This window comes from Cicer arietinum, chromosome 2, assembly GCF_000331145.2.
Source record: "Cicer arietinum cultivar CDC Frontier isolate Library 1 chromosome 2, Cicar.CDCFrontier_v2.0, whole genome shotgun sequence".
NCBI classification, from domain to species: domain Eukaryota; kingdom Viridiplantae; phylum Streptophyta; class Magnoliopsida; order Fabales; family Fabaceae; genus Cicer; species Cicer arietinum.
Genome location: NC_021161.2, coordinates 17578952 through 17591107, shown reverse-complemented (window position 1 = coordinate 17591107; position 12156 = coordinate 17578952). Strand labels below are relative to the sequence as shown.

The 12156-nt window shown below is 33.0% G+C and overlaps 1 protein-coding gene across 1 annotated transcript; it reads left to right on the top strand.

Moving 5' to 3' along the window:
• The first annotated feature begins 2827 nt into the window (after positions 1–2827).
• On the top strand, positions 2828–4700 carry LOC101503485 (AP2/ERF and B3 domain-containing transcription factor RAV1-like). The gene has a single exon (XM_004514268.4). It carries the CDS (start codon positions 3237–3239, stop codon positions 4383–4385), a length of 1149 nt encoding a protein of 382 aa, XP_004514325.1. The 5' UTR covers positions 2828–3236; the 3' UTR covers positions 4386–4700.
• Positions 4701–12156: the final 7456 nt, after the last annotated feature.

Genomic DNA, 12156 nt, shown 5'->3' with positions numbered 1-12156 from the left:
GTCTAAAATATTCTTATCATACAAATACTTTTTCCCCTCCAAGTACTCCTCCGTACATAACCCAACTTATACTGTGCATTTTCTTTACCCTCGTTTGCCATTATTTACTTGTTCCTCAAAGCATATTCTTTTATAAAATGTTTCTAAACAACCATACACTTAATTGATCATCTAAGAGATAAAGAAATAGAGATAATAACATAATAAATATAATATATTAATTATGTAATAAGAAGAATGAGATAAAAAAAAAATAAGATAAATGAATACATGAAATGTTAAAGTATTTAAATATAAGAGGAGATCTTGGTAATATGATTCATATTGAGTGGCCCCAACCCCAAATAATAATAATAATAATAATAATAATAATAATAATAATAATAATAATAATAATAATAATAATAATAATAATAATAATAATAATATTATTATTATTATTATCATGATGATGCATCACAAGGGATGTTTGTCTCAATCTGTAACTTGAACCACCATTATTCCAAGTCGATTTAAGAAGTTTCACTTTGGACAATGAATCCGCATAACAAACAAGAAAAAATCCACTTGACAAAATTATGAAACGTCCTTGTTATTGCAAACCAACGGAGAGCTATGAAACAGGGAGGAATTTTCTTTTCTTTTTTACATTATTATTATTATTATTATTATTATTATTATTATTATTATTATTATTATTATTATTATTATTATTATTATTATTATTATTTTGTCTGTTTTATTTTACTTTCAAGAAAAGATATTGAATATGAACCTGATTATCTCCCTTGATGAACTAAGAAACATTGAATGAGATATTATTTTTTGGTTTTAACTCTGTAGTTTATTTATGAAAATGAGGCTGATTTAGTAATGGAAAGTAAATAAATTTTGTCTAAGAATTATTTTAACCAAGATGTGAAGTCGGGTTATCTCGAATAAGATAACCTACATTCAATCTTTAGTATTGAAGGCAGAGTGAAGACTTTGGAGAGGGGAGTAAATAGAACAATTTGTAGAGAATGATAAATAAAAGAAAAATAAATATCTCAAAGCTCTCTCCTTCTAAAGCACTTTAATTTTTACCATTTCATCTTTCCTTTTTTCAAACTTGCCCCGTCACTTCTTCAAAGTTCCAAACACACTCTGACTTTGTTTGCTAGTTTGGAGGCAAGGGGAGGGGTGGATTTTGAAAGGAAAAAAGGAAGGAAAGAAAAATGAAAAGAATTAAAAGAGTTTTGAGATAAGAGGATAAGGAGTTTGATTTTATTCATAATACAAAATTCATTTATTTTAGAGAACTCAAAAATTATAAAATTATATTAGATGACTATTTTGGAGGGTTTGGGAGAACTTTCATAAATACTTCAAATCATTTTCATATTGTTATATAATACTCTAGAAATTAAAAATATATTCATCACAAACATTTTTCTACCTTTTTCTACAAAATCACTCTCTTAAAAATGTAAAAAAAATTATTTATTTTCTCCTCTCCAAAGCCTTATTTTCCCCACCTCTCCAAACTCCAAAACAAATCATTAATTGTTGAATTAGATTTAGGGAGTGTTTAAGAATTTAGGAAAAGGAAGGATAAAGTTGAAAGAATTGAACACTTTGAAAAAGGAATATTTTGGAGGATTTGTTTTTCTTTTATAGTATAAATTCTCTTTATTTGAGGGAACTTAAAAATTATATTAGAGGATAATTTTGAAAAGATTTAATAAATTATTCAAATTCAGTATATCTTATTAACTTGTTATAATATTTTTAATATTAAAAATATATTAATCATAATTATTTATTTATTGTTATCTATAAAAATATTTTCTTAAAAAAAAGTCTTTATTTTTTTCTCTATTCCATTTGATCAAAGCACTCTATTTTTCTCTTCAAACTCACAAACAGAGATTAAGGTCCTGAGTTAAAAAAATAAATAAATAAAGAAAATGAAAAACTAATTTAAATTCTAGCATTTGCCTTAAATAAAAAAACAGATGAACCCAGCTAATAAGACAAAGTAGAACTTGGCAAGGACAAATTAGATGAAGCCAAGTGGGGACAAATGAAGGAGGGTAAGAATTTATTGTTGGTTGAATATATCTATTGTTCAATGCCTATCCATGCCTCAAATAAAACTCTTGCCCCACAACCCATCCAAGTGGAAAATAATCCCCTTCCCCCTTTCCCTCTGTTCACTTAAAATTAGTGTTTAACAAGATTCTTCCCTTATAAAAGCAGCATAATAATAATAATTCAGAATATTTTGATCTAGAGCAGCAGTATCAAATCATACATGTTTACATTTACTTATTAAATAAAAATTAAATATTTAATTTAGAGATATAGAAAGAAAATATATTTTATGTACACTCATTTTTCATATATATACGTTATACTTAATTGCAATTAATTTAGATCACATAAAAAATTATTGTTAATCACATAATTAAATAAATCATATTGTTTAACTGTAAATTATGTGCTCCAATATTTGTTTTTATTTTTTTAATAAATTTTTAACGTAAAAGTAAAATAAAAAATAAAATTAACCACGTCTTTTACGTGATGTGTCCAATGAGGGTTGATGTGTATCATTAATATATAGAAAGAGAGGGTAGACCATACTGAGGGGTAGTGCACACAGTAACATCAGAGTTCAGGGGGAATGAACTTCACATAATCAAGGTCCACCCTCCTCATGTGACCCCTATCAACTTGATAATATGTGGGGCCTACTTCATATCCAAAGCCCACAACTCAAACATACATACACCCAACCCAAAGTCATTATTATGAACTTGCAACAGAACGTAGATGATATGATAGACCCACCCTTTCCCTTTTTACCCCTTACTCCTTCCATTCCTTATAGTCCCCCTTTCACACCCATGAATCTTCCTAGTTCCATCCCCATTTTCACTAGTTGACCCACACACCACACCATCCCCAACGTCCCTACACTCTCAAATACTCTTTATTATTATCAAACAAAAAATTAAGCAACTAGTTATCACCTAATCATTTATAAATTATCCCAACTAAGCATATTTCCCTTTTCATTTATAATAATATTAAATTAAATTACAAACTAACTAGCGACATGTATATCTTTCCTTCTATATATATTCCCTCTTCCTATTCCCACACACATGTACAACATAACAACTCTCTTCTATTGCTTTATACAATACAACAAAGACAAACTGTTTCATTTTAATTTTTAAGAAAAAAAAATGGATGGAGGTAGTTGCACAGTGGACGAAAGCAGCACCACAGAATCACTTTCGATATCAATATTTCCGGCGAAGAAACCGTCAACTCCGCCACCTCCAAACAGTCTCTGCCGTGTTGGAAGTGGCGCGAGTGCAGTCGTGGATTCTGACGGAGGCGGCGTTGGAGAAGCTGAATCGCGGAAGCTTCCATCGTCTAAGTACAAAGGTGTCGTGCCACAACCAAACGGACGTTGGGGAGCGCAGATTTACGAGAAGCACCAGCGCGTATGGCTCGGAACATTTAACCAGGAAGACGAAGCTGCAAAAGCTTACGACGTCGCGGCGCAACGGTTCCGCGGCAAGGACGCCGTAACAAACTTCAAGCCTCTTTCCGGCGACGATAACAACGACGACGACATGGAGGCTGAGTTTCTCAACTCGCATTCGAAGTCGGAGATCGTCGACATGTTAAGAAAACACACTTACAATGACGAGCTTGAACAGAGCAAGCACAGCCGCGGATTCGTAGCTAGGCGACACGGCTGCGCCGGCGGTGTTACTTTTGCCGGTTTAGCAACAAGCGCGTGCGTTAAAAAGGCGCGTGAGGCTCTATTCGAGAAGGCAGTTACGCCGAGCGACGTTGGGAAACTAAACAGGTTAGTAATACCGAAACAGCACGCGGAGAAGCACTTTCCGTTACAGAAATCCGTTGATTGCGGCGTGGGAAGCGCGTCGGCAGGGAAGGGGGTGCTTTTGAATTTCGAAGACGTTGGAGGGAAAGTGTGGCGGTTTCGTTACTCTTATTGGAATAGTAGCCAAAGCTACGTTCTTACAAAAGGTTGGAGCCGGTTCGTTAAGGAGAAGAATTTGAAAGCTGGTGATACGGTTTGTTTTCACCGGTCCACTGGACCAGATAAACAGCTTTTTATTGATTGGAAAGATAGGAAAAATGTTAATGAGGTTGGGTTGTTTGTTCCGGTTGGACCGGTTGTTGAGCCGATTCAGATGGTTCGGCTTTTTGGGGTAAATATTTTGAAACTCCCTGGATCCGATGCTAATAATAATAATGGCAATGCTATTGCTGCTGTGTTCTGCAATGGAAAGAGGAGGGAAATGGAAATGTTTAATTTGGACTGTTGCAAGAAGCCTAAGATTATTGGAGCTTTGTAACATTAGGTTAACTTTTTTCTTTTCTTTTTTTTTTTTTTTTAATTTGAGTTTTTGTGATCGAAATGGGAGGAGATCGATGAGGATGGAGCAAAAACATTACTACTACTACTACTGTAGTTGCAAGTTGCATAGGGTGAATTGTATATTACTTAAAAGGAAGCTGAAAGTAGGTGTAACAAACTGTACAAGGAAAAAAAATGTTATTAAGAGGGATTATAGAAGAGAATGATAACTGTTAATTGTATATATTTAATTTCATTCATAGATGTGTTGTAATCCATGATCCTGCAATATCTGAAATTTCCTTCTACCGTACCGCTGTGTTTGTTTGGGCATGGACAATGTCGAACGTAAGCTTTCACAATATATGTGGTTAATTGAATAATACATGTGTTTTTTCTTAAATAATTTAACACAAAATCACACACATTAATTATAGAAATAAATAAATAAATCTCAAATTCGAATGCATTCAATTATGTCCGACATATATGTAATTTCGTCAAAAAATAAAATAAAACAAAAGTATACCTTTTGAGCTCTATGAACGGGACTAATAACTTAAATTTTTTTTTACTTGCTTACTAATGTATTTATTGTAAGTCTAGATTGTTTTAAAAAAATTATGAATAGTTTATTTAATAATTAATAAAAATTTATCACATAAATAAAATTGTAAGTAATATCTAAAAATTAATATTTATTCCATATATAAATTTAAATATGTAATTAATTTATATTGGACGATAAATTATCTATAATTATTAAAAGATAATTTAAAAAGAAAAAGAAATTATACTGCTAAAGGAAACTTTAATTATAATTATTATTTAATAAAATAGAGAGAAAAGTGTCTACTGTAATGTTCTAGCAGGAAGAGGGGACCCAGAGGAGGCATGGCATAAGAAAGTGTGAACAAGTTGATAATGAGACATTTGTCCAATAAATAAAGAGCCTTGTTGGCAAGTGGGCATTGTGATTGGGTGATTGTGTTGTGTACAGTGTACATGCCCACATCATTCTCATCTTCAAAACCTGCCCAGTAGGTCCCTTTTTGGAACGTCAACTTTACTTTACCTCTATTTAGACTAATTCAACTTAAAAATATAACTTTTTCAAAGCTAAATTCTATTTTGCTTTGGAAAATTGTAGATATAATTTGCTAATAAAATCAGTTGGTCCAATCAAAATATTTAGACTTATTCAGTTATGGGATATAATTAAGTGTACCAATTTACAATTTAGTAAGTTAAATTGTTAATTTAGAAAATTTGTATCTAAATATGTTAATACAATGACGGGATAAGTATAATTACTCATGGAATTTTTCAATCACTCCACGATACGATACCTAAGTATTGGTACCTATTAAAGTAGGAGTATACATTCTTTTTTTTTTTTTTTTAACACTTTGATATCCTAGAGTTTTGATGGGTATTAAATTATTCAATCTCATGTCATTTTTTTATATTTAATTATTTTAAATTAAATTTAGATTTTAAATTGATTTTGTCTTTGGTACCATTAACCAACAAAACTCTATGGTATAAAGAATTTAATTTTTTTTTTAGAGTTTTATGTTTGACATAGTTTTTTTTTTTTATTTTAAAAATATGATAAATTATGTTTGACATAATTTAATTATGAGGTTTTGAATTTGAACACGGAAGATGCACAATATATATAAGTTTAAAGATTATGTTTGACATACTTAGTAGAATATATATAACTTGTTTTTGATGGGTTCTGGATAACTTAATAATAATTTTCTAAAGATAACCTGAACTTCATTTTTAAAATTGTAAAAATTATAGAAGCTCCCAAAGACTAAATGGTTTTATATATATTTTTTTAAATCTACAAAATATATGAGCATTCAGACTTGTTGCATGTATTTTAATTTTTTCAAGAGTTATATCGTTCATTTTCAATAAAATCTTTAGAATTTATGGTAAAAAAATATTATTATTTTACAAAAATATTATTTATAATCACAAATAGTTTAGTTCACATGTCTTAATCTTAATATATATTTATATATAATCTTTATTAGGTCTCCAAACTCTAATTGACATAAACCTAATCTCCATACTACATATGTTGCACAAAATGTATTGAATTGCCCACTAAAAACTAATTTAATTAGTGACATTGGAAAACCACATCCATGCTTGTCTCTATATTCATAAGTCGGTGTTATTCCAAAATATTTGACTGTTTCATAAATTGGTACTATTTCCATAAATGGTTACCATTCCATAAATCAATGACTTTAGGAACAAACATGTTTATACTTAATATGGTTCTATCCTATATAGCACAATAACTTTTCCATGCATAAGTGCATCCATCCCCTATAAATATTATCTTTTTTCAACATTTTGGTCTTAATATTAAACGCGCTAATATTTCTGAACCTCGTAACTCCAATATCTTTGTGCATAGATCACAATCCCAAGAAAATCCATGAGTACCTTTTGATTTATTATTTTTGCGACCCCACCAGAAAGAATTCATCATTTTTTTCAATCTCATTTCCTAAGGTCGAAGGGAGAAGAAATATGAACATAATGTAAGATGGGATTGATCGTAAAATAACTTAGATGAGAACCTCATTGCCCGCTCTAGAGAGATTTTTGCTTATCCAAGAATTGATCTTTTTCCACACTCTATCTTTGATAAAGTTGAATGTATCCCTCTTGCTCCTTCCTATCATTAAAGGGAGCCCCATATACTTCCTTGTACACAACACACACCCAACACCAAAAATATTCGTAATTGACTCCTTGCCTTCAGTGGGGATATTGAGACTGCAAAATAATTAAGATTTATTCAAGTCGATAGTTTGCCCTGATGCAATTTCATAGGTCGCAAGAATATTTTTCATAATTGTAGCCTCCATGTCTATTCCCCTAAAGAAAATGAGGTAGTCATCTCCAAAGAGAAACCCTCTTCACAAATAATAAACAAGTAGGGAGAGAGCGGGTTGCCTTGTCACATACCTCGCCCCAGAGTGATAGGACTAATAAGATCATTATTAACAATAACTAAATAATGCACTTTTTCCACACACAACATCACCCAATGAATTCATATATCGGCAAAATCCATTGTAGATATTCCCACTCAATTCTATCATAGGCCTTGCTAATGTCAAGCTTAAGAGCCATATCACCCATATTACCATATATTTTGGACTTCATACAGTGAACAATCTCAATAGCAGCCATAGTGTTATCCAAAATGAATCGACCAGGGATAGAAGCAAATTGGTTTTCAGATATGCACTTATGGAGAACAAGTTTCAATAACCCTGGCCACCAACTTATAAACAACATAATAGAAGGCGATTGGTCGCAAATACTTCATTGAAAGTTGTCCATCATCTTTTGGAATTAGAGTAATGTTAGTGGAATGGAGAGTTGAGGAAAATGTATCAGAGTCAAGCCAAGAGCAGGATTTCTCAAATATAACAAGGTCACATAAGTTCCAAAAATGCTAATAGAAACCTGTACTGAAGCCATCGAGACCCGGACACCTATTAGGTTTTCTAGAGAAGAGTGTCTCATAATTTCTCAATATAATTAGCTAAAAGCATCTCATTATTTTCAAGAGAAATGGAAGGGGATATAGTGTTCATAACCCGGTCATGCATACTAGAATGCTTCTCAAACAGAGTAAGAAAGTTATGACTTGCTACATGGCACAAATCCAACATATGCTTTGTCACTTTATAATTTTATAATTTTGTTATGCATAGATGTTGGCTTATGATGGACTATCTGAGATAGCTTGAAGAGCATATTTAGGAGGCAATGAAGTTATTAACATCATAATAAATATACACATGGCTCAATGACATACGAAAAATAATGCAATCAATTTTGATTGTACAATGTAGTTACTATTTTGTGTATTCATTAGATCTCTTAGGTGTGCATTCGCACGGGTGAAAAAAATGTTTTGTTATTAGATATTATAGGACTATAGTATAATGAAAAACACTACAAGTTAAATGATCACTACGCCAAAAATGACATTTAACAGCGCCCATTTTACAGCGCTTGCTAAACACAAGCGATGTTGTAATTATATTTTAAAAATAACGGAACCTATTACAGCGCTTTTGATGCAAAGCGCTGTAAAACAAGCGCTGTAGTAGGTCATATAACGTTTGCGCATCACGTTATAAGGCTTTTACAGCGCTTGTCAAAAAAGCGCTGTAAAAGGAAGCGCTTTCGCGAATCAGTTACAACGCTTTTTCCACAAGCGCTGTAAAACACATGCGTTTTCATTGAATTTAACTACCTATTACATCGCTTATTCCACAAGCGCTGTAAAACACATGCGCTTTCATTGAATTTAACTACCTATTACAGCGCTTTTTTCACAAGCGCTGTAAAACACATGCGCTTTCATTGAATTTAACTACCTATTACAGCGCTTTTTTCACAAGCGCTGTAAAATACATCTTTCAAATAATTATATACGTTGGAAACCCTCATATCCTCTACATCTTTCAAATAATTATATACGTTGGGAACCCTAATATCCTCTACGTACTGTGCGGCCATCTACGTTGTCTAAGGTATTTTTTACACATGATCTGTTATGTTTTGAAATTGTCAAAAATTGTCAAAAACTCATACCACATGATCTGTTCTGTTTTGAAATTGTTAGTTGATATTGGTTTCTTTTTGAAACTTGTTGATATGTTTTGAAAGCTTATTATTTTTGTTACTGCATTTATATAGGTGGTATAATATGGATAGGAAATGGATTTCAGCCAATCGATTGTCAAAAGAGTATGAAATTGGAGTGAAGGAGTTTGTTGAGTTTGCAGTGAAGAATGCAAAAGATCCAAATAGAGTAGTTTGTCCTTGTTTAAAATGTTGTTTTGGAAAACGTGTTAGAGAAGATGAATTAGAAGGACATCTAGTATGTAATGGAATTGATCAAAGCTACACATGTTGGATAAGACATGGTGAGAAAAAAAAAGGAAACATTAATTTTGAGAATAGTTCTACATATGCTTCAACTGATTTCGATACAGATACATATGAGCCGGACCGAGTTGATGAGATTGCAAAAGCAGTTGAAGAAGATCTTCGAGATTGTCCTAAAATGTTTGAAAGTTTGTTGAGTGATGCAGAGAAAGAATTATATAATGGTTGTACTAAATTCACAAGACTGTCAGCGATATTAAAGTTGTACAACTTAAAAGCGAGTAATGGATGGTCTGATAAAAGCTTTACAGAATTATTAACACTCATAAAAGATATGTTGCCAGATGATAATGAACTTCCCAGTCGAACCTACGAGGCTAAACGGATTTTGTGTTCTATTGGAATGAGTTACGAAAGGATTCATGCGTGTCCTAACGATTGCATTTTATTTCGAAACGAATATGAACTACTTAAGGCGTGTCCGAAATGCAATGTCTCTCGATATAAGAAGAAAGAATCTACTCCAGCAAAAGTCGTGTGGTATTTTCCTATAATACCAAGATTTAGGCGCATGTATCGCAGTGAAGAAGATTCAAAACACTTGACATGGCATGCAGATGAAAGAATTAGAGATGGAATGTTTCGACACCCTGCAGATTCCCCACAATGGGCAAAAATTGATCACGAGTATCCTGAATTCGGGATAGAGTCAAGAAATCTAAGACTTGCACTTTCTACTGATGGAATGAATCCACATGGTCTTCAAAGCATCTCACATAGCACGTGGCCTGTGATTTTGGTAATATATAACCTACCTCCATGGTTATGTATGAAGCGTAAGTTTATGATGTTGTCTCTGTTAATTTCTGGACCCAAACAACCGGGGAATGATATCGACGTATACTTGACTCCTCTAATCGAAAATTTAAAAAGTATGTGGGAGACAGGTGTGGAAGTTTATGATGGGTATAAGAAAGAATGTTTCAATTTGAGGGCTATGTTGTTCGGCACAATTAATGATTTTCCAGCATATGGTAATTTATCAGGATATAGCATTAAAGGTCAGTGTGCATGTCCTATATGTGAAGAGAGTACAAATTGGATGCGGTTGAAACATTGTAAGAAGAATGTGTTTCTTGGACATCGTAGATTTTTACCTTATAGTCATCAGTATCGTGGGTGGAGAAATGCATTCAATGGAAAATCAGAGGAAGGTAAAGCTCCTTTAGCACCGACTGGATATCAAATACTTGAAAAAGTACAAGGTTTGACCAATAAATTTGGCAAACCTTTTGCGGGAGAGCTGGTGAAAACTGGGTGGAAGAAAAAGTCAATTTTCTTTGAATTGCCATATTGGAAGTCATTGTATGTAAGACATTTCCTCGATGTGATGCATATTGAGAAAAATGTATTTGAAAGTGTTATTGGTACGTTACTCAATGTTCCAGGAAAGTCTAAAGATGGCGTCAATGCAAGATTGGACTTGGTCGATATGGGAATAAGAAATGAACTGGCTCCAGTAAAGAAAGGAAATCGCACATATCTACCTCCAGCCGCTCATACTCTATCTAGAAAGGAAAAAATTGTTTTATGTAAATTTCTACACGAAGTTAAAGTTCCAGAAGGATACTCTTCGAACATTAAAAATTTGGTTTGTATGAAAGACCTCAAGTTAAAAGGTTTGAAGACCCATGATTGTCATATTATAATGGAGCATTTGCTACCAATAGGTATACGTTCCATTTTACCTGAAAAAGTTCGACTAGCCTTAACTAGATTATGTTTCTTCTTCAGGGAAATTTGTAGTAAAGTGATCGACCCTCAGAAATTACCGACATTGCAGAGGGAAATTGTTGTTACTTTGTGTGAGCTTGAAATGTATTTCCCACCATCGTTTTTTGATATAATGGTTCACCTTACTGTTCATCTGGTTAAGGAGACACAACTTTGTGGGCCAGCTTATATGAGATGGATGTATCCGATAGAACGATATATGAAAATATTAAAAGGGTACGTAAAAAGTAGAAGTCGACCAGAAGGTTGTATTGCTGAACGATACATTGTTGAAGAGGCTGCTGAATTTTGTACTGAATATCTGTCCAATGTTGAATCCATAGGGCTTCCCATGTCTCGTCATTCGGGAAGACTATCAGGAGAAGGGATAACTGGAAGGAGACTACTGACTATATCAAGGACAGAATGGGAGCAGGCACAATTGTATGTTCTGCACAATGATGATGAGGTTCAACCGTATGTTACAATACACATTGATCAGTTATCTCGTTTGAACATGAATAGGAATCAAAATTGGATAACTCGAGAGCACAATCGAAGTTTTGTAACATGGTTAAAAAATCACATAATGTCAAAATTTGATATAGACCCCGGATCAATTTCAAATAGATTGAGGTGGCTAGCAAATGGTCCGAGCTTACATGTCTTTTCTTACACTGGTTATGTTATTAACGGCTACACATTTTATACCAAAGAACAAGATGATCAGACCACTATGCAAAATAGTGGAGTCACTCTCGTAGCTGAAGCGATGCATGTCTCAAGTGCAAAAGACAAAAACCCAATATATGCAAATCTATCATATTTTGGGGTTATCGAGCGCATATGGGAGTTAGACTACACAATGTTTCGTGTTCCCATATTTGGTTGCAAGTGGGTCGATAATAATAATGGCGTTCGGATTGATGAGTCAGGATTCTTGCTTGTCGATTTTAATAGGGTGGGATACAAAGACGAGCCTTTTATTTTAGCGTCGCAAGCTCAACAAGTGTTTTATGTCACTGATCCTTCTAATGATAAATGGTCTGTTG

Excerpts from the sequence above, each read along its gene's own strand:
- LOC101503485 (XM_004514268.4), top strand. The coding sequence starts at position 3,237 with ATGGATGGAGGTAGTTGCACAGTGGACGAAAGCAGCACCACAGAATCA.